Consider the following 27,165-nt stretch of genomic DNA (forward strand, 5'->3'; position numbering starts at 1 on the left):
GGTGAATTAGCAGAGCACAGAGGGATTTTAGGGCAGTGAAACGATTCTTTATGATACTACATTAGTGGGTACATATCATTACTTATTTGTTCCAACCCATAGATTATATAACACCAAGAGTGAACCCTAATGTAAATTATGAACTTTGACTGATGATAACATGGTCAAGGTAGGTTCATCAACGGTAGGAAATATACCACTGTGGTAGGGGATGTTGATAATGGGGGAAGTTGTACCTGTGTGGGCAGCAAAGGGTATATACAGACAGAGATGTCTGTACTTTCCATTCAATTTTGCTGTGAGCCTCACGTCTACTTTTTAAATTCCCTTCTTTGATAAGAGCTTCAGTGTAGACATTACAGATATGTGTGCAGGACAAGCTCAACCCAACTACTAGTTCTCCTTAGAAAATCCTTAAGACTCCCTCAAGTGATGCTATTCATTGCCTAGCGATTTTCCAACTCTCACTTCTCAGTCATGGCGCCCTGAGAAAAGTTGAGAGCATCCAGAAGAGAGGTAACAAATGTGTACTTCTAGCATTGATCATGCACAAACATCTGTTACAGGAGACTCCTGTGCCTGAACCATTTTTTCTTGAGAATAAATAAGAAGTGGTAGTGTCTGCAGAGAAGCAAATGAGCACCCCAGTGCCAGTGTGCACTAAGGGACAGTCAGCAAGCCCAAGTGATAGTGTGTCCAGTGTGGGTTTCTTTCGCCAAAAAAAGGGGGGGGGGAGTGGAGGGAAGAAGGAAAGTGCAGGGCAGCGCTTGAAGGCAAGGTCTAGTGGTTCTAACCTAATAGGGAGACATACTGGGGTCAAGCTGAGGAGAGAGTCCATCCTGGATGAGAAAGAAATGGTATTTCTAGTGCCATTTATTGACTGCCTTCTCTGGCACTCATGCTTTCTCTGTGTTCTGCTCATTATCTTAACAACCACAATGCCAATATATTCCCTTACTTTTTTAAAGGAGCCACTTTAGACATTTTTCCCAGAGAGCAGAGATTCCCCCTTTCTGGTCCCCCACCCTTCCTCCTTCCCTGTCATCATATCCAACATCCTTAGCCTTATTGCTCTGGGCCTAGCACCTGTTTCAATTATTCATTCCTAAACTTCTAAGTCATCCTGTCATTTTTTTTAGGTGTAGTTGCCACAAAAATAGATGTAGATATGAGGAACCGTAACTTTAAAGGACAGGACTTAAGGGGCGTCTAAATGGCTCAGTTGGTTAACTTTCCAACTTTGGCTCAGGTCATCTCACGGTTCGGTTCGAGTGTTTGAGCCCCACGTCAGGCTCTCTGCTCTCAGCCCAGAGCCTGCTGTGGATCCTCTGTCCCCTCTCTCTGCCCCTCCCTCGCTTGCACTCTCTCTGTCTCTCTCAAAATAAATAAATCAGTTAAAAAAAAGTAAAGGACAGAACTTAAATAAGAATTTTTTGACCTCTTGCCATGATCACTGCTTTAAAATTTTGGCTTTCAAATTACTTCAATCCTGCTTAAATTGCATGATCTTTCTATTAACTCAGGTCCACAAATCCTTATCCACAATTTCAAAGTTCAAAGCTAAAAGTATTTTCCCTAAGCTTGATGCAAACTTATATGAAGGCAAAACCTGGCATGCACTGCCAGGAGGTTATTTTTCGTCATATTCATCTCACTTAGCATGAATAATCTTGCATTACACCACAGAAATATTCATTGATTTGCTTAAAGGGGTACTGTCTCAAACCCCACTGGGGTGCTTCCCAACTCAGAGTGTGCGTAACTAATTGCTTATCTACAAAGCAAAAATCTTGACTTCCGAAACATATTTAGCCCAAAGGTGATTGGGAATTGAAAACCTGTATGATTTTCCAATTATCAGCCAGGAACACTGACGTTAAGTTTTAGTACAGGTGCTGGAGAAACCGCTGGTCGCCCCCAGATGTGTTCTCTCTGAGCACGTGGCTACACAGAACTTCCTGCATCCCCTGCAGACAGGCGGGACCAGTGTGTAGGGAATTCTGACCCGAGGATGGATGTGAAGCTGCCATGTCACATGATGCAAGGTCCATCTCTTGCTCTGAACTGCAACTTTCCCCTGACCCCAGGCTCCCACTGGCTTGAAACACTCGTGGCTGAAACTAACCTGGAAGCCGCGGGCTGAGGGTGGCAGCCTCAGTCCTGCACCAGTGACCTCGATCCCTGCGTGACTCTCTGGAGCAGAGATCACTTTGTTAACTAAAGACTGTTGCCTGAGAGAAAGGTAAAATTCTCTACTCTGTAATCCATCGTATTTTGAGGTGCCTTCGTTAAACACTTGGCCTTTCTTCAAGCTGCTATCACAGCCTCGGCTCATGCGATCACTGACTCAAAATTAGCGTCTGTTGATTTAACGAGATTTCATTACTTCTATTAGAAAGAGGGAATTTGTCCACAAACTTTTGAGTGGGTTTCTTAATTTAAATAAGGTGGCCTTTCAGCTCATTGATTTTTTTTTTTAACCCTCTCTCATTGAATCTTCATTAGCATGCAAAACAACCAGCTGGTCAGCCTTGACCCAAATTGACAAAATTGTTTTCCTTGCCTCTGTTTTCAGTCACTTAACAGTAAGTTTCTTAATTACCAACTTTCTCCAACAGTTTTTGTTTTGGGGAGGTTTTGTTTGTTTGTTTGTTTGTTTTTGCTGTCAGGTAAAGTACAAGAATTCGAAGTCCTTGAAGCTGCCCCTGTGTAGATCTCAATAGAAGGAAAAGGCAAGGGGTGCCTGGGTGACTCAGTCGGTTAAGCACCTGACTTTGGCTCAGTCTGTGATGTAACAGTTCATGGATCTGAGTCCCATACTTTCTCAAAATAATTAAACGTACAAAGATTTTTTTTAATTAAAAAAAGGAAGGAAAACACAAAAATAATCTTGAGTCTTCTTAAAAAGACCTTTTTAAAGGCCTTTTATTTTATTTTCATAAAATAATAAGCATGTATAAAATCCATTCTTATAAATTCTGGGGATTATTTTTTCTATTGATTGATTTCTTATGATTTCCCATCAGGTCCTACTCAGGGTGGTCTTGATCCAGCACCTGCTATTAATATTCTAAAGGTAAATGTATACAACCCGAGATGTTGACACTGTATCCAGTTGTACCAGAGTGTCAGGAACATACTGATGGACATCTCCATCTGCCAATCAGAAAATCCTCAGCCATATTGAGAAAACTATTGGTTGTTTCAGGATCCAAAGTACTGATACTAGGTTTGAAATATTGTTGGTATCTTCCGATTACGTAATAGCCAAGAACATGAGATTTTACTATAATGATCCTCAGTTTTATGACAAAACTTTGTGGTCATTTTAGCATCTTAAATTTTGTGCCCCCCCAAAATAAATACATATTTTTCACCTGTGCTGGTTAACCAAATGCAGAATGAAGAAGGAGAGGAAGGAAATTCAGACTTGAGAAGGAAAAAAAGAGTCGATTATAACATGTTATCCCTTCCCACTTGTAATTTTTTTCTCTTAGAGATTATTTCCAGATGAATTATTTACATTAAAATAGTACCGTAGTAACCGGTATTCCAGTGACCACTGTGTTGCTTCCGATGCTGTTGCAACAGATCCTAACTTGACATTCTTCCACCTTCCTGGTCCGCCGCTTCTTTAAGCTAACCGGTGAATTTCTTCTAAAGCTCAACACTTGACCCTATGCTCTTGATCTTCAGCCTTTGCTAGAATTAAGCGATGCTGTCTTACAACTTCAGGTGCAAATTATATATATGACAGTAGTTATTATGTGTATGACGATCACTGTAAAAATCCTTTGTAAGCCTCAATCTGGTAGCAAAACTGATTTCTCCCCATAAACCTCAAAAGATTCACTGTTCTTTTCATATCCGTGTACCACATTCTTCTTTGCACTCCAGTGCTCGGTTAAATAAACTGGCTCCTTCACCTGGCCAATTTCTATGGAAGAATAATACAACCCAATGGTTAAAAAATAGGCTCTGGAGTTAATAGACCCAGTTAGACATCTAGTTCTTCCTCTTGACAGATGTGGGGCATTGGGCAACTTCTTCAACCTCTATAAGCAGTGGAAATATTTTGCACAGTAGTTGGCCTATAATAGGTGTTTAATAAATGTGAGTAATTATTTTCATCTGGGATACATTATCTAAGAGAATATCTTATTACAGATAAAATACATATGCATAGAAATTATCTCACAAGTATTAGTTATATCTTGATCTCATAAACACACTAAAAAGGTGTGTTTAGCAATGGCTCAGCATATCTTGGTGGACTTGTTTATCTAAGCCCTAAGCTGGAATGATTAGCCATTTGGGAAGAAAGCCAGGGTATAATCCCCAAGGGGCCAAGCTTCCAGGGAAAGGGTAAGGATCTAAACCCAAACACAGAACCAAGATAGTGCCCATAAAGTGAAAGGTAAAGGTGGTAAAGATTAGAAGAGGTACATAGAGTAGAATCTGATTTCCAGCAGCACAATGCTAAGGCCCTACTAGGTAGATTATGTGTCTTCCACAGCTTGCTCTTTTTAAAGAGTTATTCTTAGCCTCTTCCCTGTAGGAGCTAATAGGAAAAACTAAATCAAATTATTTATCCAACTCTTGAAGAGTTAATAATCATAGCTTTGTAAATTCAGTATATGAAGGATATTTTTCTTCTGCAACAAAAGATAATGGTTAAAAATTGCAGACTTGGAGCTAGACCACCTGAGAAAAAGGAAGGCAAATTTCATGAATTGACTTGTAATAGGTTAGCTTTAAAAAAAAAAAGAAGAAGAAAAAAAGATTCTGGCGATTTTCAAGTAAAGAGAGATGGTAAAAATTTGGAACTAGAGGGACAGTTGAGAAAAGTTTGGCGTATCGTGATAAATGAAGTGAGAAAAGTAAAAATATATATATATGTATAAAACATATATATATATATTTAAGGAAAAAATAATATCCATCCCAGTGAAGAATTTTTAGAACAGAAAACCTGGAAGCTAGGTCAGATTTAGAAGGTTTTAGAGGCCACAAAGCCAGAAAAGGTGCACTACCTCAACCTTTAGAGTTATTTTTGCTAAAAGCCAATATCCTAAGCTTTAGTTCCTGAGGGAACAACTTAGCCTTAGCTGATGATAATGTTCCTCCTGGAGAAAGAAATCTTATTTTGATGGTCTTGGTGAATCTCAAGATTCCTATCCACTGTATCAGTATGTCCAAAACTGATTTTATCTTTTCTCCTCACCCCTTTTTTGTTAATATGGGTACTCCAGGAAGCAGACGCCAAAGATAATTAAATGTGCAGGAATTTTATGAGGAATGCTGACGAGGCCAATAGTATGCAGATAATTATTCATCAACTAGGTCTCTATGAGAAAAAGACCTGATTTGTAATGTTTGTGTATTACTTGATGTAATCACTCCCACTTGAGCCCGTTTCACACTATCAACATGGTGTCCCTGAACCCCAAGTTGAGAAGAGATGCACTTGATCCTCTTGAGCCAGTCCCAGCCAAGTGGGATCCAGCACACCTCTTTGTAAGGGAAACAGGGAGGGAATCATGCTAAGGCTGCACCTCAAAGTGAAGGAGAGAGGGAAGGAGGGTTGGATGGAAGTTTGGATGACAGCTTTGGCCAGCCAGATCGGCCATCAGAGAAATTGGCCATCAGAGGCCTGGCTCATGCAGATGGTGTGATGAATTTCAAAGCTCAGCAACTAGGCCCTTGGTCAATTACACACCCTGTGATCAGCAGTCTTCAGGGTACATTCTCATGGACGCCATCCCTTGCAGACTTCTTTCTCCCACTGAAACTTGTTTCTGTATGAATGCTCTTACCTAATAAAGGCTAACCATGGGAACAATGAATTTGATAAAATTGACCAAAAGCATGTAGAAGAAGTCAGTCCATCAATTTTTTAAAAAGCTGATGTCTAAAATAAGATGATAAATCATAAATGGAAGTGAAAGTAAAGAGTAGTACGTAAACCAAATACTGAATAAAATAAGACAAAAGTAAAATCCAGGGAAAGAGCATTTTGTGGAAGACTCATATTGAAATAAAGCAACACACTCATGAACACTTACATTTCCATTTGGAATAACAAGCCCGCATTTAAACATATACGGGCAGAAGAATTGTGTGCTGTGTATGATATTAAAGTAATGATTCTACTGTGTGGACTTGTCAAATACTACTTTAATTTATTGAGTTGAAGAAATGAATCCACATGAATTTTTGTTAATTAGAAAATAGCTTTAAAATGAAAGTCGAACAGAATCCTGTTCTTCCCCCTTTCCTATTCAGGTCCTAGTCTCCAGCTTTGTTGTGATGGACATTTTGATGCATCTCGTAGATCCCTCAGCATAGAAAAATCTCACTGTCCTTATTGCTGGGAGTATCATGGACAGATAGGCTACGGCCATCTTCAAGAAATGGCTCAGCAGCAGACAGCCACCTAGCTCAAGGGCACTCCTATGCAGTGACACATCACATCAATGGCAGTGCATAAAGCCTGAGCCAACTCAGTCTGACTCCAGATGACTCTAGTCTAAAAGGCCATTTTAGCTCTAGCATTCCTCCTGTGCATGGCCAAGGCAGCCTGACACTGGGCTTGCATTCACCTAGACTTCCTCCTCTGCATATTTCTGCTTCCTTCCCCTCCATTGAAAATGCCTCAATAAGATTCAGAGAAGCAGAGAGCAGAATGCTGGTTGCATGGCCTGAGAGAGGGGGAAAAGAGGAGTTGCTAATCAGCATGTATAAAGCTTCAGTTAGATAAGATGGATAAGTTCTAGGGGTCTGCTGTGCAACATCATGCCTATGCTTAACAACAGTGTATTGGACACTGAAAAGTCTCTTGTTGTGTTCTTACCACAACAAAAATAAAAGGAAGAAAGAAACAAACAGGGAAATAAGGGTATTTTACAAGAGAATTCATGGAAACATGTAATTTCACCACTTGGAAAATAAAATTCATGGTTTTAATACTGGAAGAAAGAGAAGGAAGGAAGGAAGGAAGGAAGGAAGGAAGGAAGGAAGGAAGGAAGGAAGGAAGGAAGGAAAAGGGAAGGAAGTAGGTAAGGAAGAAGGGAAGGAAGGAAGGAAGAAAGGAAGAATCTTGATCTCCACTGCATGTCCTAAAAAAATAAGGAACCCTCATGCAAAACTCCTACTCAGCATCTGCTCCTGCAGACGAGGACCCAATCTGCAATAAAAGGCAGCCACTTATTTGAAAGTTTTTACTGAAGTACAATTTACATACAGAAATTAGACATATAAATTTCCCGTTCAATGTATTTTCACAAACGGAACTCAAGATGTAATCAAATAAGCACAGAACATTTCCAGCACCTCAAAAGAGACAACACTTTCACAGTTACTCTTTAAAATGTCTAATAAAATTTTAACTGAGTGTAACAGTTTTTCAGATGCATGCAAAGAGAAGAAAGGAAAAACCTTACATTATTTCCTAAGATAGTGCGCAGACCTTAAACAAAAAAGAGATTTAGACTTTAAATGCAAAGCTTAGAGTGTTGTACGCAGTATCATATTGTTCTCAATATTTATATTACTTAAAACTGACTTTTGACTGATGCCCATTAATATAAAAGGGCTAGTTATACAATAAATAGGATGTATGTAGAAGCAGCATGAATCCCTCCTGATGAGCCTTGAGAGCTCTCTGACTTCTTCTGCAGGAAAGCAGATGTGTGTTGGGGCAAAATCACCAAGCATCAGTCTGGCCCTGCTCTGTGCATTCAGCAGCTCTTCTCATCTTTTACGCCCTCCCCCCAACTGCAGAAACAGAGTCCAAGAAACCCCTGATGAGATTCTCTTCCCGAAGCAGGTTTACAGAGCCCATTCTTCATTTCCAAGAAACCGGAGAATTGGAAGAGCACCGAGGAAGACAGAGTGATAACTTGAAGGGGAGGGCACACTTTGAAGTCAAGAAGGGGGGGCAGAGAAGAGACTCTGAGGAGAAACTCAGCTTTCCCCAGGACTCTCCCTACACCAACCCCCTCACCACACGTACCACACGTCACACACCACATACGCTACATACCATACACACACACACACACACACACACACACACACACACACAGCAGACGACACACACATCACACACATACACAACTCACACCCCCATACACATACATACCTACCTAACATACCACATACAACATACCGCACCCCCCCCACACACATTCACACTCCTCACACAGTGGGAAATCTGTCTCTTCTGAGCACCCTGGACATTTGTTTCCCATCTGGATGGTGCCGGAAGACTCAGGCACTCTGTGAAGAGAGGCTGCCCCTCACCAAAATGAAGTCAAACAATACTGGGGGAGGAAGAACTTCCTTTTGAAGAACCTGTGCATCCACTATCATTGTCTAAAAGCATGACCCAGAAAGACAATACCGGCTCGGAATGCTGTGAGTTACAATTCACAAGAGTTTAGAATTTGAATCATCAACTGGAAGAGTCAGTGAGTTAAATAGAAGACAATATTTGAAATGCTCAAGAATTTTTAGGAAAACTTCCTAAGGGATAAGGAGTGAGACCTGGAATTAGGAATGCAAAGGACCAGCAATATGCTTTGAGGTAGAGTTTCCATCAAGATTAGGACCTCAAGGGCAAGAAGGCAAGTAGGAAAAGGCAGTCTTCTGAACTCAGATATTCTAAGCCCATGGTCAGAACTGTAGGAAATGGAGCCGCAGAAGGCAGTATTCAAAAGTCCAGAGTCTGGCTAACGGAGATGCCAGAGTTTAGGAAGGACCTATTCATGATTAGCATCTATTGCGCGGTTATCCCTTGAATTAGGCGGTGTTCTAAACACGCGTGTTCTGCCATTTGCTGCAACAGTCCCGTGAGGCAGGTAGGCTGCCAGCCCCATGTTGCCGATGAGGACAGCGAGGCCCCGGGGGAGTACGCACCCTGCCCAGGGCCGTACAGTTAGGAAGTGGTGTAGCCAGTATGCGAACGTAGGAGGCCTGGCTTTATTGCCCGTCTTTTGTACTTGCATCCTGCTAACCCAGAGGCAGACACACCATGAAAATAGGTAAACTGCAGCTTATTATCAGAGACCCTCTAAGACCCCCGGACCTAATGTTAGACTTTGTAACTTTTTATCATTTTGTCTTATAGATCACTCCCCTCATCTGTATAAGCTTCAGGCCTTGCAAAAGCGGGTTCCTTCCTGTCAGCTGTCAATAAGAAAGCTGTTAACAGGAAATTCCAGGTAAGTGAGTCATTTATCACAGTCAGGTTATTTATAGATGCCTACTGTGGGGGAGGGGCAATGCTTCCCAAACTTCTCCATGTTGTGACACACATCTAACATGTTTTTATAAGGCTTTCTATGTTTATAACATGTTTTTATGATTTTTTAAAAACACATCTAACATGTTTTAAAAGGAGGAAGATATTCACAGCTGGTGGTGACTACTCTAAGCCTCACCCAAAGGCTAACATAACAGGCTATGTCTAGAACACCTGTAATCTATTGGAAGAACATTGAGCATCGCCGTCCTTCTGGGTGCAGTGCTCCGAGTGCTGGCAGAGCTAATGATTAGCCAAGTTCTTACCAGGGCCTCAGAGCCGAGAGCAAAGGTGTGAGGTTCCCAAGGAATGAAAATGAGATTACCACTTTAGTTTTTGTTTTTATTAAGTTCCTATTCATATTATATGCATTTATTTTTTAAGTTTTTATTTTAATTCCAGGTAATTAACATACAGTGTTAAATTAGTTTCAGGGGTACAATACAGTGATTCTACAATTCCATACACCACCCAGTGCTCATCTCGGCAAGACTCCTTAATCTCCATCATCTATTTAACCTGACTCCCCACCCACCTCCCCTTTGGTAACCATCAGTTTGTTCTCTATAATTAAGAGTCTGTTTCCTGATTTGTCTCTTTTTTCCTCTTTGTTCATTTGTTTCTTAAATTCCCCATATGAGTGAAATCATGGTATTTGTCTTTCTCTGCTGATCTACTTTGCTTAGCATTATACTCTCTAGCTCCATTCAGGTTGTTGCAAATGGCAAGATCTCATTGTTTTTTAAGACTGAATAATATTCCATTGTGTGTGTGTGTGTGTGTGTACTTGAGCTGCTTCCATAATTTGGCTCTTATAAATAATGCTTTTATAAAGGTTGGAGTGTATGTATCTTTGAATTAGTGTTCTTTTATTCTTTGGGTAAATACCTAGTAGTGTGATTGCTGGATCATAGGGTAGTTCTATTTTTATAATTTTAATATTAATTTACTTTTAGGGATACCTGGCTGGTTCATTCGATTAAGTGTCCCACTCTTGATTTCGGCTCAGGTCATGACCTCAGCCAGGGTGGTGGGACTGAGCTCCAAGCATCCAGCTCTGTGCTGAGTATGGAGCCTGCTTAGGATTCTCCCTCTCCTTCTTTGTCCCTCACCCCTCCCTCCCTCTCTCTCTCTCAAATAAAACAATACACAAAATATAATTTACTGTTAAAATTAGGTAATATATATTCACAAGTGTGAAGGTCAAAAGGACTTTCATGAAAGATAAGAAAACAATCCATAGATCTAGGTTTTCTTTTTCTTCAATTGAATTTTATGTTAACACTTTCCCCTAAAATAGTGACACCTACCTTAAAAATATTTCAAAGATTTTGGTGCCAATGTTTTCCATATTCCACACAAGTTTTCTGTGGCTTTCTGTGGCTTTATGACAAATTGCAAAATTGACATATTGTGGGGTGCCTGGATGGCTCAGTCGGTTGGAAGTCCGACTTTGGTTCAGGTCATGATCTCATAGCTTATGGGTTCGAACTTCACGTTGGGCTCTGTCCTGACAGCTCAGAGCCTGGAGCCTGCTTTGGATTCTGTGTCTCCCTCTGTCTCTGCTCCTCCCCAGCTCACACACACACACACACACACACACACTCTCTCTCTCTCTCTCTCTCTCTCTCTCTCTCTCCCTCTCTCTCTCTCAAAAATAAATAAACATTAAAAAAATTTTAATTGACATATTGTGTAAATTGAGGAAAAAGAAGGTGGGGGGAGACTAACAAAAATTCATCATACACCATGGAATAATTGTTTTTCTGTGTTCTCACATAATCATCATAACACATAGCTATTTTTCACATCTTTGAGAAAACAAAGGCTCAGAGAGTTAAAAGAATTTGTCAAAGTGGGAAACAGTTACCTTGCGGTAAAGTTGAATGTTCCAGCTAAGGGCTGTGTATTTCAAAGCCCAAGCACTACCGCCCAATTTCTCCCAGGGTAGGTTTTTGTTTTTGTTTTGTTTCTTAAATAAATGCAGTGCTTCTGGCAAGACCATAGGGCAGGGGGAAACATGTTCTCTCACTTGTCTCAAAACGGTGTGTCTGCATCTTCAGTGTGGAAATGCCAGTGAGTAAAACCTTCCAGACTACCTGCCGTGCACATAAAACTTCTGTAGGGGAGTGTACAACCTGCAAACATGCCCATAGGATCCACAGGCGGCTCTCCTGCCTGCAGGAGACATTGGTGAATAATTAGAGATACACCCAGAGGTTTATGTACATGCGCATTCATCGTGGTGTCGTTTATAATAGCTACCAGTGGAGAACAATCCAAATGTCCCAGTGGGGGAATGATTAAATAAATTAGGGACATTCATATAATGAAATCTTACTGCCATTAAAAATCATAGTTTCCAGGGGCGCCTGGGTGGCGCAGTCGGTTAAGCGTCCGACTTCAGCCAGGTCACGATCTCGCCGTCCGTGAGTTCGAGCCCCGCGTCGGGCTCTGGGCTGATGGCTCGGAGCCTGGAGCCTGTTTCCGATTCTGTGTCTCCCTCTCTCTCTGCCCCTCCCCCGTTCATGCTCTGTCTCTCTCTGTCCCAAAAATAAATAAACGTTTAAAAAAAATTTTTTTTTTAAAAATCATAGTTTCCAAGACAATTGCATTTAATGCATGATCCTTTATTATTCCTGGATACTGGAAGACAGCTATAACGAACACTACAAGGCTAATTAGGAAACTTTTAATATGGACCACTTACCAAATAATATCGTTTATTAAATGTTTATATGATAGATGTAATTTAACAAAATATGCTAATTCTTAGAAAATACATGCTTATATATTTAGGGATGAAAAAGTCTTATTCTTAAGAAATATAAGAAAGAAGCTCACAATAGAATGTTAAGATAATTAATTTTCATGTGGCTTAAAATATATATGCATAGAAAAAAAACAAAGACTAGAAAGACACACACCACAATATAAGCATTGGTAATCTCTGTATAGTGAGATCCTATGCAATTTTTAAAATTTTAGCCTTTGTACATTTTATCATTCTGCAATTTTCCTACCGGGGCCTACTATTATTCTGTTCCCACATCTTTAAGGTATATGCACAGGGAGAAATTCAAGAGTAGAGAAAGGTTGATTGGGCACATCGCTGACTTAAGTCAGTAAGAGGGCCTAGTAAAGCAATCCAAAGTAAAATAAGGTGCCCAAGTATGTACTGGGAGCATAATAGGTCAAAGTTACATTGTTGGAGGGAGGGGTAATTAGGGCAGGAGGGTATATAAAGACCTCATCTGAAGAGCTAAAGGAGTTTTACTGGTAAATTAGATCTCAGGGCAAAAGATGTATAATATTTTATTTTTAAGGTACTCTAGGACAAGTCAAGACAATTTTTTAAAAATGAATAAATCAAATTGCAACCTTGTATGGAAGATCACTCTTGATGTCCTCTGCCCTCACAACTCGACATACCCCTCTAGCTCATGTCTAGAGAGGGAAATGGCCATGTTTCCGGATTCCATTTTGGCAATGTGCACGACAAGAGGCTACTTGTGACTTGCTAACCCCCTGGGGAAATTTTCCACTCAAGAAGGGTAGAAGAAAGAGATCTGGGAAGGAGAGAAGGAGTCAATAGAAGAGACAACAGGATAGCTTGAGTATCGGTCCCATGTGGGACACCATTCACCTTTAAGAAAATGTCTGACAGATGTTCAAAGGCTGAGGCACAGAAGAGACCAGACCCTGGTCTCATACAAGGGGATGAGTTTGTCAAGCAAGGGAGTGCACCTCTCAGTTGCTCATTCCGTTCACTCTCCCTCCCATCCCCATCACCACATCTGTTTGGTGTGGAGTTTATATCCAGAAGCCTTGGGTGAAAATGCTTTTGCAACTTTTTCATGGTTGTTTATGCAAAGTCAGCAGAGTAAGAATAGCATAGATTCAATCTTCCCCACACAGGCGATCAGTGGCAGGCCCAGGGCAGACAGTGATCCACATGGGATGACTTTGCCAGAGGAGAAAAAGTAGGCTGTTTTCCTTGATAATACCAGCCCCTTTGGGACAAAGGGAAAGAAAAGGAGCTATTACCTTACACCACAATTTAATGTAATGCGTACTAAGTTAAAATATACGACCTTTATATTCATTTATAAAAAATCAATGTGGGGTTTTTTTTGTAATTGAGAAAGCTGTAGACCAAATATATTTGGTGTTTGCTATTCATAATTTGTTCCTTAGCTTTTTGAGGTGATAAATCAAGAAATAAAATTTAATAAAATAATGGGGAACAGAACAAATTGTTCAAAGAGAGTGTGATTGGTTCTCCATCACTAGAGTTCTTGGACTCTAAGTGTATGTGGTGTCAGGGTGAAAATGCAAAGAGCGAACACAGAGAACAGAAGAGGGCACGATTCGGGACCCAAAGTCTAGTTCAGATCTGCTCCAATGCCTGTGAGGGCACAAGATAAAAATGCATAGGTTTGAAAGAGAAGGCAGATCTAGATGAGTGAGAAAGGTGGATACCAACCTTACAGTAAACCCAGTTACCTATCCTCTCTCCCTACTTAGCTCCCTCCCTCTGGTTGTCTATGCTAATTAACAGATTCAATTATCAATTTTTCGCCCAACTGAGTCTCTAATTTAAAGACAAAAATCTGTGTTAAACATGTTCCTTAATAATCATGCAGTTGTGTAAGGGTTAAATCCTATCAGTTTTCTTGTCTGCGATTGAAAACATGGGCAGTGACTTCTGTGAGTGGGAAGAGGCAGGAAGGGGTACCCTCTGTGATTGGTGCCATTCTGCAATGCAAGCAAGGAAGGATTCAAACAAACAAAAAACCTGCAGGGACAGAGCACTAAGAATGGGCAGCCAAGAGAAGGTCGGTTCACAGCACTTTCTCCCAAATCCTCACGTGTTGGGATGGAATAAGTAAACTTGATTTCACCTTCCAGTGATTAAAGCCTTTTGCTTATAGCAAGTAGCAAAAACACATAAAATAACCTTATAAAAAATTCAGTAAAGTCATTTGGCACCTATAGCATTGATACATTTATTGAATAGAGACTTTGTTCTGTGATCTTTAAACATATTCACAGAAGGTTCCAGCCTCTTGTGGTTGTGGTAAACATGAAGGATAATGATGATATTGACACCTAAATTTGCAGTATTCTGAACATATAAGCCTTCCCGAGTACAGATACTCCAGGCCCCATGGAATGGAAAGAAAAGCAACTTTTCAGTGGAGGCTGAGTCATGAGTCCCTCTCACCAACCCTGGAAAGGAGAACCCATGCACTTGCTCCCACCCAGAGGAGTCAGTCTTGTCCCAGCATGCAGAGCTCTGCACATAGAACAAAGACATTCAAACAGCAGAGTTATTAGGGTGCCTGGGTGGCTCAGTAAGTTAAGTGTCCAACTTTGGCTCAGGTCATGATCTCACTGTCTATGAGTTCGAGCCCCCCATCAGTCTCTGTGCTGACAGCTGAGAGCCTGGAGCCTGCTTCCAATTCTGTGTCTCCCTCTCTCTCGGCCCCTCCCCCACTCGTGCTCTGTCTTTCGCTCTTTCTCTCTCTCTCTCTCAAAAATAAACATTAAAAAATATTAAAAAATATAAAAAATAGAGTTCTTTAGAGCCAAATAAATAAATACACTCAAAAACATGACATACATTTATAAAACTGGCCTATGACAATGGGATCAGGGATAATAGGGGCTAATTCTTTCTCTACATTTTCAGTGACCAGCATGTATGCGGGATACATAATGAATTTGGTCAAAGACAGGATTTGATCAGCCTTCTATGGTGTTGAAAGTTGATTGTCCAACTTGGCCGTTGATTGTGGCTCAAGTTAACAGAAAGCCTTTTTAGGGGCTTTCCTTTAAGATCACCCAATATTGATAGTGTCAATGCATAAATCATCTTAATTAATAATCATCTGTTGGTCTTAGACCTCATCCTTGGTGAAGGCTCGGGGGCATGTCCCTCAGACATAACTGTTCAGTGAGCAGATGGTAAGAGGGCCCATGTTCGTCCCTTCATTTGGGAGGCAAGGGGAGAAGATCGGCCTGAGAGCCTCTTGGAAAGAGGCTGGAGGGAAGCTGTAGATGAGGGACTCATCTGTCACGTTGTAGAACGCTATGTGTCCAGACTCGTAGTCTAAGAAAACGCCAACCTTATGCACAGGCTCTCGGACGTGTTGACCTTTTAAAGGTGATGAGACCCAAAGACTATAATCTTCTCCAATTTTTAAGCCTATAAGTGAGAAGAGGTCCCCAGGTGGCTTCGGGAGATTGCCCTTTCGGCTCACGGAGTCCTTGCAAATGCCCACTTCCCACTCGGTCTTGTTGCCCACTTCCACCTCCCAGTAGTGTCTCCCACAAGTGAAGATCTGAGCGCCCAGCACAGTTGCAGACTGGTCAAATCGTTCTGGGTTGTCGGGTAAGTGCTGTCGGATTCCTCCATGTCTCACACTTTTCAGATCCTCAGACAAGACAAGATAGGCATTGGCTGTAGCTGGATCCAGAGTTATGTCCGCTGCAAGAGGAGAAAAGAATGAACCCCTTGCATTCTTGAAAACCCTTTTACATATGTGGAATTTTAATTAAATTCTTAGTTTCCAGTCCTATTTTTAAAAATATGATTTAGGTGAGTGTGGTGAGGAGTTTTGTTTCACTGAGAACAGAATCTCTGAGCCCTTCTCTCACTGTTTCACAAACACTGAGAGCAATTCTCTGAAAAGAAACAGAAGAGAGTCATGTGGACAGTGATATTTAGCCTGCCTGAGAGGAGAGAGAGAGGAATCGCTGATATAATGGCATGGAATAGAATAGCAGGTTTCTGTTTACAGCATAGCTTTAAAACTCAGAGCTATTTATCCACACGGGGCATACTCTGTCATTTGTATTCAGTTGAGCCAAGGCTCCTTCTGATTCTTCAGTTTGGGTGGGAGAGAAATAGAGGCAGCTATCCTTTCTGGACTTCTCCTTAGGTGCCAACCATTTTCTGTACAATATCTCATTTAATCGTGGCATTCCCCCCCCCATTGTATTTATTTGTTTATTTAATGTTTATTTTTGAGAAAGAGAGACAGAGTATGAGCGGAGGAGGAGCAGAGAGAGAGGGAGACACAGAATCCGAAGCAGGTTCCAGGCTCTGAGCTGTCAGCACAGAGCCCGACGCGGGGCTTGACCCAGGGCTCGAACTCACAAACTGCAAGATCATGAACTGAGCCGAAGTCAGTCGCTTGACCAACTGAGCTACCCACGTGTCCCTTCCCAGTTTTACAAAGGTGGAAACTGAGGTTCACAGAGGTTTGGAAACTTGTCCAAGATTACAAAGTTACTGAGTGTTGGAATAGCAATTCCCAGTCAGCATTTTTCATTATGTCATGCTGAAATGCAGCCTCCTGTGAGATTAGTGAAACCACCTGTGACCAGTTGATAAGTACACTGTGAACCAGTGAGAGACCCCTCCTTCCCATCTTCTGAGAGGAGGTCACAGAAGAGGCTTCCAACTTTCAATGGCCTCTCAGACAAGATTAAGTGCCCCTACCATGTAATTTCATACTTTTATTTATAGATCAAATTCCAATCATCACTAATTATTTGAGATTAATGTCTGTCTCCTCAGTTCCACTGAAAGTTCTGTAAAAGCAAAGGCAGGCCTGTCTTATTTATCACTATAAGAAAGCTGAGAGTTTAATAGCATAGTACCAGGTACATAGTTGGCACTTATCAAGTATCTACTGAATCCAAAGCCCGTTAGACTTTCCTCTGAAGGTCAGATTGTCAACAAGATAAAAGTTAAAAATGAAGGCTGAATTCTCTTCACGATAGCTAGCCTAAATATCTAGAGCATTCTAAAAGGATAGCTTGAATGTTGCCTCATTGAGATTAAGAATTTAAGTAGTTTTTACCCTCACAAGAACAGAGGTAGAAATGCAGAAACCCCTGAGGAGGGGTGTGTGTGTGTGTGTGTGTGTGTGTGTGTGTGTGAGTGTGCGCACACAAGGGGATGAAATAGACAAAATGGGACAGTAAAAACAAACAAAGGAAGTGCCAGGAATCCTTAGAAAACACAGGTAAGCGAACCCTCAATCAAGTGTGCTTCTGTCGGCTCCAGAACCCAGACAGTCTGTGGCCTCAGCCCACCCTGAGGGTTCGCACAGACTCACGGCGCCTTCACTAGAAGCCTGGCACCCAGATGGTGAGTATTCTGTCAGAGGAAGCTGCCGAAAAGCTCAATCTTGCATACCCTCGTACACACTGAAGTTCAGTCTGCAAATCCCTGGAGGTTTGACAAACGAGGCTGACTTACTGCTGAATTTTTTTAGCATCTCCCTCATTCCAGTGATGCGGCACAGACTCGGTTCCGTGGCGGCCGCCTCTGGACACTGGAGCAAGAGTGGCTCACTCCTACAAGAGGGCAGAGACAGTCACTCTGTCTGCCCTGCGCAGCCCGCAGGACCTGTTCCAAGCTGAGGGTCCAGCTTGATGTTCCCCAACAGCATGGACACTCTCCTCCCCACCCTGACAAACGTAGCAGCAGCACACCCCTGTGTCTCACATAACTGAACACAGACTGGAAACCCACCTTTCCAGTGTTCCTTTCACATCCTAAGGGGAGAAAAGAAAGAGGGTTAGTATCTGTGCCCTTTGATCTCTAACAAAGACAGAATCCATTTGGGATCTAGTCCTTTCTAACTTCACAGAATCCACTTTCCATGGCTGTAGGACACCTTGCGTGGGAGAGCACGGGGTAGGGGGAAAAAAATCCCCAACTTCCTCCAAGGGTGGGTTCCTGTGCACAGGAGAGGGTTCTCCTAATGGCTGGACTCTCTTGTCCGTTCCTCCTATCAACACTTGGTCAAGAGAACCTGATGCTGACAAAAGAGCCAAACCATCGATCTTGTTATCTGGTGCCTCAGGGAGTCAAAGATCAGCAAAAGGGAAGTGGGAGAGCCGGAGTAAGCCTGTGCGCAGTTGGAGTGCGTGCTTTGCTGGAAAGTCACTAAGTTAAATAGCATTCTGTGGGGGCATCCGGGAGGCAGAGGTGAAGCAGCAGCTGGCTCACACAGCCCGCGTTTACAAAGGCCCCAGAGAATGCAGTAGTAGCTCCGGGAGGCAACAGAGCAAAGGCAGTGAACAATATGGGCTCAGTACAGAATACTGCGTTTCGACTATATATTAGCTACTTGATAGGCAAATTACCTAACTGCCAGAGGTCTGAATTATTAAGTAAGAGCTTCTGTAAACCCACAGGGTAGATTACAATCACCAAGAGTACATAAAACAGTATTTAACTTCATCAGGTCTCTGTGAAGATGAAATGTAGTGTGCCAGCAGCACATAGTAAATGCTCATTAAACAAAATAACTAACGAAGCTGAAGTTGCAGACAGGCAGGCACAGCAGAAAATGGAGTCATCCTCAGGCTTGGTTTGGATAGCTGTTCTACTGGGTTTTTTCTCTGCCTCTTCAGGACTGTATTTATACTATGGAACATTAATTCTTTTTTTTTAATGTTTGTTTTTGAGAGACAGAGAGCACAAGCAGGGGAGGGGCAGAGAGAGAGGGAGAGACAGAATCAGAAGCAGTCTCCAGGCTCCACGCTGTCAACACAGAGCCCAACGTGGGGCTCCAACCCATGAACCATGAGATCATGACTTGAGCCAAAGTCGGATACTCAACGGACTAAGCCACCCAGGCACCCCTCGAGCATTAATTCTTTAGGAAAACTATGTTGGGGCTGGAACTTAGTTTTTTGGGTAAATAAACACTTATTTTTGCATGGCTTGAAATATTATGGGCTACGACATGTTGTTGTTGTTGTTGTTGTTATTGTGGCATTGATTTTCCCAGTATTCTTACCTCAAAAGATTCTGAAGTGGAGCGCTGACAGGTGGACTCTATCTGCTCAATCATCTTGCTTAGGCTTCTTATTTGCTGGGTCAGCTTGATCTCATTGTCCCTCAACTTCTTCATGTTCTCCCTTTCCTCCTTTTCCAGTAACTGGAGCTGTAGCTGTTCCTCCTCCTTCAAAAACTGGTGCATTTTTACATATTCTGACACAACAACCTGCTTACAGGCCTTTGTCTCTTCCTGCCATCCACACACACGCATGTGTGCACACACACACGGGAGCAATATGATAAAGTTAGTGACAGAAATGCCTGTGTAGACTTTTAGTCCTAGCAAAGTCCTAGAGTTCCACTGTGACACATAATCCATATTCTATTAAGTAGTTGGGGGCTAGTGTGATATTTTAGGGGGTATGTGTGCTATAGATACAGTAGCAAACAAAACCAAAATGTCTATTCCCAGGAGACTGTCATTCTACTGGGGAAAAAAATATAAACAACAATTATGATAGGTGGTGATCCATACCACGATTTAAAAAAAAAAAAAAAAGCAAAATTGGGGCACCCGGGTGGCTCAGTCAGTTAAGCATCTGACTTCAGCTCAGGTCATGATCTCGCCGTCTGTGAGTTCGAGCCCCATGTTGGGCTCTGTGCTGTGGTTCAGAGCCTGGAGCTTGCTTTGGATTCTGTGTCTCCCTCTGCCTCTGCCCCTCCGCCCTCACACTCTGTCTCTCAAAAAATGAATAAATGTTAAAAAAAAATTTTTTTTAAAGCAAAATAAAGCAAGGGCAAAAATATGAAAAAAGTGTATATTCATTTATTTAATAAATATCCAATGAAAGCAGACATAGGATCACATCCTAGAGATAGAGATACACATCACAAATACTCCGCTTTGAGAACTCCATTTATTGGGAGAATCAGATACATTTTTAAACATGTGACTCAACATTTCGGTCTTTGCAAGACAGCTCACGTTCAAATCTGTGACTAACTCAAGCTTTTGTTTAGACGTACTAAACCAAACTATTATTTGGTTTATTATTTATTTTATCTTTTTTTTTCACTTTCTTTTTACCCCAAAGCATTTGAGCTATTCCTTTTTATTGATTTTTGATCCTCTATTGTCTGTAACTTGTAATTTTAAATAATTATCATCAGAGCCATAATAGAGGTAGCCACCAAGTTGTATAGGTGTATCCAGAAGAAAAGAAAATAAGCAGGCCTGGGGATGGGGAAATTGTTTGAAGTGAGTCTTGGCATTCCCAGGTGGACAAGCAGAGGTACACAGCCCAAAGTAAAGGCACTGCGTATTGTAGGACGGGGATTGGAAAATTTGGTCTTTTTTGCCTGGTCTTTCACTAGGTATCCCTTTAGTCTCCCTCATAGAACATATACGAGATCCAAAAGTAAGACAGATACTGACCTTGCACAGTGTTACTCTCTCCTTCTCATGGGATAATACAACCTGAGTTTCCTTTTTCTTTTTACGCAAAAGATTTAAGATTTCCTGGAGTTTCTCCTGCAATAGAAACAAATTCTCTGTGGCAAATGAGCAGAGCACCGGGTTGTGAAGAAGACTTGAGGACCAATAAAAATATGATGAGCGGGACCTAACACAAGGAGTGAAGCAGGATCCACACCAAGTTTGGGGTCTGGTGCCTGGAGACCAGGACCCATGATTGTCACCAATAGAGAATATTATGGGCATAAGTGATGGAATGTGGTTTGTGTTCTGAGATTTATATTGAGCAGCCAATCTTACTTTGTGACGCTCCTCAGCCTCACTGGAGGGATACAATCTGTTTATTCCATGACACTGGGTTGAGAAAGCGTTTACACCCTGCTGCTCATCAGAAAAAGCCTTAGCGACTGCCAGCATTCTCCCAGAGCCGCCTTGTCCGCCCTCGCTCTGCAGCACCTGGGATCGGAGCTGTTTGCCGATGCCAGCCAGCCTCCCCAGACGCTCATTGGGCTGGAAGTGTGGACTCTCCAAGGCCCTCCAGCACTCAGGACAAGATAAAGGAGTACTGTGTTCCTCCCAGCTCCTCAGGAGACACACCAGACAAAAGCTGTGCCCACACTCAGTGGTCACCGGGCTGGTGAAATAGTCCAAGCAGATGAAACAGGTCAGTTCTTCCCTGAGATTCTCCATCAAATCTGCTGTAGACATTTTTACAAAGAAAGACATCAAGGCAAGGTGCTGCCTCTATTCCGGGATTAGAAAAGTCCTCCCTGAGGTTCTATTGTTTTGAGTAACAGGTGGGTGGTCAGTTTCTATGTTGTTAATACGAAAAACTCTTACTCTCCTCTGTGCCTGATTTCACCACTTGACACATACTCTCCCAACAAAAGGCCAATTATGACTTAACGTGGAACCCTTGTACACTGGGTTCATCATCAACCCCAGACTTTTAAGGAATGTCTCACTGTGCAAGCAACATACTGGATACGGAGGGTATTTGTTTCTAACAGACTTTCTTCAAGAGTAGGCTATTATATGTAAATAGCACCAGAAAAACAATCAAGTACCTTGATCTTAAGCTGAAAGGTTAGGTAATTTGGTGTGAGCCATTACAGAGATTTAAGTTATAATGATCTCTAATAATATCCGAATTAGAAATATGGCCCATTTAGGAAAACTCCACTAATGGAATCTAGTTAAGAAACCGAAGGCAGAAAATCGTAATACTGATCCCTTCTCTTGATAGGCCCTTTTATGTGCTTGACCAAAGCCTAAAATATTTTTCTCCTTAATCAGGTACTGTGTACTTTTATTTAATCTTATTCGTCCCAACAAAATGAGAGCAAGTCCATTGAAATATTCCCTGACTTTAAACGTATAATGGATTATCAGAGTTATATTTAGTGCTCTGCCCTGCAGACCATGATACCTCTCCACCACCATTGAAGGCATGCAAAGCCTCATTATTGTTGGAAGTTGCCTCAAGAGGCCATAATGCTATGGACTGAATGAGGGGGAAAAACTATACTTCAGAATAAATATAATTTTATTCACTTATTTTCACTAGGTCTTCTTCAACCCCGTATCAGTTCTTACTGAACAGGTATCCAATGTGCAAATAGTTTCAGACCTATGTGAAACTAAATGTCTAGTATGGAAATGGTGTCCAGTGACCATTGAGATTATTAGTGCCTTACTCTATAAATCTGTATTGCCATATGCTCATGAGGCAGCACTTGTCATGGCCCACAACCCACTCACTGACTGCCAAAAAGTGCAAACTTAGAAGTTTTTCCTTAGCATCTAACCAGTTTCTCCCTCCCATTGAGTTCATCATACCTTATTTTTGTTCTTATCCTGTCTTGTGCCAGCATTGGCAACTATCCATGTGTCTCTATTACCTATGCTATTTCATTAATTGCTTTCTGATTTTTGCGGTTGCCACTGATTCTTCTTCCCCACTTACCTCCAACAGATGCTGGGTGTTTTCCTATCTTGAACTTTTGTAAAAAGAAGTTTTCTGGAAGTTTCCTCCATTTTTCTTCCTCCTAGTCAACACTCATCCTTTTGAAGTTATTAATCCAAATGTTTTCATTGTATGTCCTTTGTGTAACATTTGTGAATTACTGAAATGAGAATTTTCAAAAACATACAACAACAACAACAACAACAAGTAACACAGCAAGTTATAATAATTTAAATAGAAAGAGAGGAAGCATCAATTTGGGGTCACGAAACTTCTCTCTACTACTTAAGATTACTTCTAGCCTAGTAACTGAGGTATAGCTTCACAGTATTTTTTAGGAGTTAGTCTTAAGTAAAGGTCTTGCAAAAAATAAAATCTATAATAACATTAACTGCCTTTACTGGAAAAAGGATTTATGAACTACCGCCTACATTCAGTGTGTTATTCCCACACAAACCCAGAAGGAGCCTTTAACATTGACCAGGACCATTAGAATAAGCCCTTCAATAGATATATGGTACATCACAGATCCTGTATTCCAATTTGGAATGGGGAAACCGACATGTTCTAAGTTAAAGTCACACTGATCTGTTCCATCCCACGTCCCTCTTCTAAGCAAACTCCTTTAATAAACTCCTTAATACAATAACCATATCTTATTCATCAGTGACTAGAAGAATTATTTGCATATAGCAAGGGCTCAACTTATTCGTAAGTTGTAAATGAAAAAACAGAGGAACTATATTGTTATACAACCACAGTCTTTTATCTCGCTGGAAACCAAGTAATTATATAGTCCAACTACCATGTATAGATGGTGAAGAAAATTGAGACAAATAAATTGAGTTGATCCCCTGACTACTTGCTTACTACATGAGTCAGGTTGGGACTGGGAAACGGGGCCTCTGTTGTTCATACGCTACACTGCATCTCACTTGTTGACTTGTGAGTGGATGAAATTTTCCAGTTATCTCAATACAGTGAGTATTGCTAGAATATTTCAGAAGGAAATTGGACAGCTGTTATTATGGTGTGATGTTGTGACAGGTATCTGAAATCACTGGCCACACTCATTATTGGGGATGCAGACTTCTTTACCATTGCTCACAACACATTTGACTGAGCTTAGTTCATAGATGAAGAAATTCAGAGATAACTCGTAGACAAACAGTGGGCCAGCCACCCAAAATACATTACACCTACCCTTGGGGCACTGCACTGTCAGACATGATTTCTGAGATCAACAGCTCAAATAGCTTCTTCTCTGACCTGTCTCCTGCTGTGGAGGTGACAGTAGGGATACACCCTAAGGTCTCCACAGTCACAACTGTCATCCACATGCTATTAGGGTTGGAGCACACAGAAAAAGAGAAAGTTTAAAGATGTGGTTAGAGCTTACTTATTGATGAAGGCAGTGGACTAGATGGGGACTTACTGGAAAAACATACTGCTTGAAAGCCTGATTTTAGAAATATGTCTGTCATTTCATATCAGTGTGGAAAAGATAGATTACTCAACAACTGGTTTGGGACAAGTGAGGGTAGCCATCTGGGAAAAAAAGAAGAAAAAGACAAAGTTGGATCTCTACCTAGTAAGTTATACCAATGTGTGTTCCAGATGTATGTATGTGTGTGTGTGTGTATGTGTGTGTATTTTCCCCACTCTAGTCATGAATTTATACTCCTATTATTTCCCTTTGTATTGCCTTTTTTACTTCATTTATTTATATTATTTTATTTTTGAATGTGTTTGTGTTCTAGATCACCCCACATCTATTTAGCAAGTAAGGAGCATATTTGTTAAATATGTGGTCAATTATTGTGTCCAAAAAAATGAAGCACATCATAAAAGGAAATAATTGGTAACATAGAAATTTAAAATAGACTACTTAGAAAAGGCTTTTTAAAGCATGCTTCAGAGCTTAGACACCCCTAAAAGAAAAGATTAATAAATTTAAATAAAAAGTAAATACTTTTATACAGCAAAGTAAATAAAATAACTTTTATTTCAAGTTTTTATTTAAATTCTAGTTTATTAATATATATGGTAAAATTGGTGTCAGGTTAAAATAATATTTTTTAATGACAATCTGGGAAAGAGAATTTGGAACACATGCATCAAATACCTAATCATAAATTACAAAGAGGACTTACATAAATATATACTTAAAAATAATAGCTCTTCAGGGTGCCAGGGTGGCTTAGCCGGTTAAGTATCTGATTTTGGCTCAGGGCATGATCTCAAGGTTCATGGGTTCAAGCCCCACGTCAGGCTCTGTGCTGACAGTTCAGAGCCTGGAGCCTGTTTCGGATTCTATGTCTCCCTCTCTCTCTGCCCCTCACCAGCTCATGCTCTGTCTCTCCTAAAAATAAATAAACATTAAAATAGGGGGCACGTGGGTGGCTCAGTCAGTTAAGCATCCAACTCTTGGTTTTGGCTTAGGTCAATCTCACAGTTCCTGGGATCCAGCCTCACATTGGGCTCTGCACTGACAGTGCAGAGCCTGCTTGGAATTCTCTCTCTCTCTCTCTCTCTCTCTCTCTCTCTCTCTCTCTGCCCCTCCCCTGCTGACCCTGTCTGTGTCTCTCTCAAAATAAATAAAAGAGCTTAAAAATTTTTTTTAAATAATAGCTCTTCCAAAAAAATAATCACTCTTCTTAATACTATATAACCATTTTAAAAATAACAGATCAATATATACACACTGACATGATATGATATCCATTATATGATATTAAGGGAAAATACATTTCTGCTCCCACAAATAATTTAAGTATAAATAATAAAAATTAGGTTCTAAGTGTATTTTTTTCCTATAAAAATAAGGTCATGCTGTAAGATGTTGGTAATGTATGTGTGTACATGAAGGCATAGAGAGAGTATGGAATTTCATGGATATGACACCAAAAGTATGGGCCACAAGAGCAACAGTAGATAAATGGGACTACATCAAACTAAAAAGCTTCCACACTACATAGGAAACAACAGAGTGAAAAGGCAACCATTGGAATAGGAGAAAATGTTTACAAACCATGTATCAGAATGGGTTAATTTCCAGAATGCATAAGGAAGTCTTATAAATCAATAGCAAAAAACCAAAACCAAAAACAAAACAAAACCGAATTGCCCAATAAAAAATAAAGACTTGAATAGACATTTCCCTAAAAAAGATACACAAAAGAACTACAGGTGTATGGAAAGATGCTCAATGTCACTCATCATCAGGGAAGCATAAATCAAAACCACAATGACCTATCACCTCACACCTGTCAGGATGGCCACTATATATAAAGAAAAAAAAAAAAGGCAAGTGTTGGTAAGGATGTGGAAAAATTGGTACTATTGTACACTGTTGGTGGGAACACAAAATGGTAAGGCTTCCATGGAAAATAATATGGAAATTTCTTAGAAATTAACAACGGAAGTACCATATGATCCAACAATCCCACTTCTGGGTATTCATCAAAAATAATTAGGGGCTCCCGGGTGGCTCAGTTGGTTAAGCATCCGACTCTTGGTTTCAACTCAGGTCATGATCTTGCAGTCGTGAGGTCAAGCCCTCTGTCAGGCTCCATGCTGACAGTGTGAAGTCTGCTTAGGACTCTCTCTCTCTCTCTCTCTCTCTCTCTCTCTCTCTCTGCCCCTCCCCACTCACTCATGCCCTCTCTCTCTCAAAATAAATAAACTGTAAAAGAATTTTCAAAAAAAATAATAAATGAAGATGTTGAAGAGGTACTAATGTTCTAATGTTCATTGCAGCCTTATTCGCAAAAGCTAACATGTGAAAACAACCTAAACGTCCATTTATGTATGACAAAATAAAGGATATTATGGTATATATTCACAAGAAATATTATTCCACCTTTGAAAAACAGAAAATTCTGGGGCACCTGGGTGGCTCAGTCAATTAAGCTTCAGACTTCTGCTCAAGTCATGATCTCATGGTTCATGAGTAGTTCAAGCACCCCTGTATCGGGCTCACAGAGCCCACTTTGGATCCTATGTCTTCCTCTCTCTCTGCCCCTCCCTTGCTCACTCTCTTTCTCTCAAAATAAATAATTAAAAAAAAAAAGAAAAAAGAAAATCCTGTCATATGTGACAGCACTGGATGAAACACAAGGATATCATACTACATGAAATAAGCCAGTCACAAAAAGATAATACTGGATGTTCCACTCACATGAAGTATCTTACTTTAAAATATACTCAGGGACACCTGGCTGGTTCAGTCGGTGGAGCAAGTGACTCCTGATCTTGGAATTGCAAGTTTGAGCCCCACATTGGGTGTAGAGATGACTGAAAAAAAATAAAAAATCTTTAAAAAGAAGTAGACTCAGAATCAGAAAGGAAAAGGGTGGTTGCCAGGGGCCAAGAGAGGAGAAAAATGGGGAGCTGTTAATCAAGAGACATAAAGTCTCAGTTATGCAAGGTAAAGAAGTTCTAGAGATTTCTCGCACAACTTTGGGCCTATAGTTTACAATAGCGTATGGTACACTTCAAGTTTTGTAAAGAAGGTGGATCTCATGTTACAAGTTCTTACCACAGTAAAATAAAATTTAAAAGGAAAGAAAACGTATGGAAGGGTACATACTGCTGTAGTGGAATTGGGAGAA

At 40.9% G+C, this 27,165-nt stretch overlaps 1 protein-coding gene across 1 annotated transcript; it reads right to left on the bottom strand.

Moving 5' to 3' along the window:
- Positions 1–15,246: 15,246 nt before the first annotated feature.
- TRIML1 (tripartite motif family like 1) lies at positions 15,247–21,312 on the bottom strand. Its single transcript, XM_047092435.1, has 6 exons — positions 20,887–21,312; positions 20,548–20,643; positions 19,132–19,362; positions 17,856–17,878; positions 17,580–17,677; positions 15,247–15,797 (listed from the first exon to the last, which is right to left on the bottom strand). Exons 1-6 carry the CDS (start codon positions 21,310–21,312, stop codon positions 15,247–15,249), a joined length of 1,425 nt encoding a protein of 474 aa, XP_046948391.1.
- Positions 21,313–27,165: the final 5,853 nt, after the last annotated feature.

The sequence above is a fragment of the Lynx rufus genome, unplaced genomic scaffold, assembly GCF_022079265.1.
Source record: "Lynx rufus isolate CCGP_SWC_20201006 ecotype Redwood Valley unplaced genomic scaffold, mLynRuf1.p SCAF_3, whole genome shotgun sequence".
In the NCBI taxonomy this organism is placed as follows: Eukaryota; Metazoa; Chordata; class Mammalia; order Carnivora; family Felidae; genus Lynx; species Lynx rufus.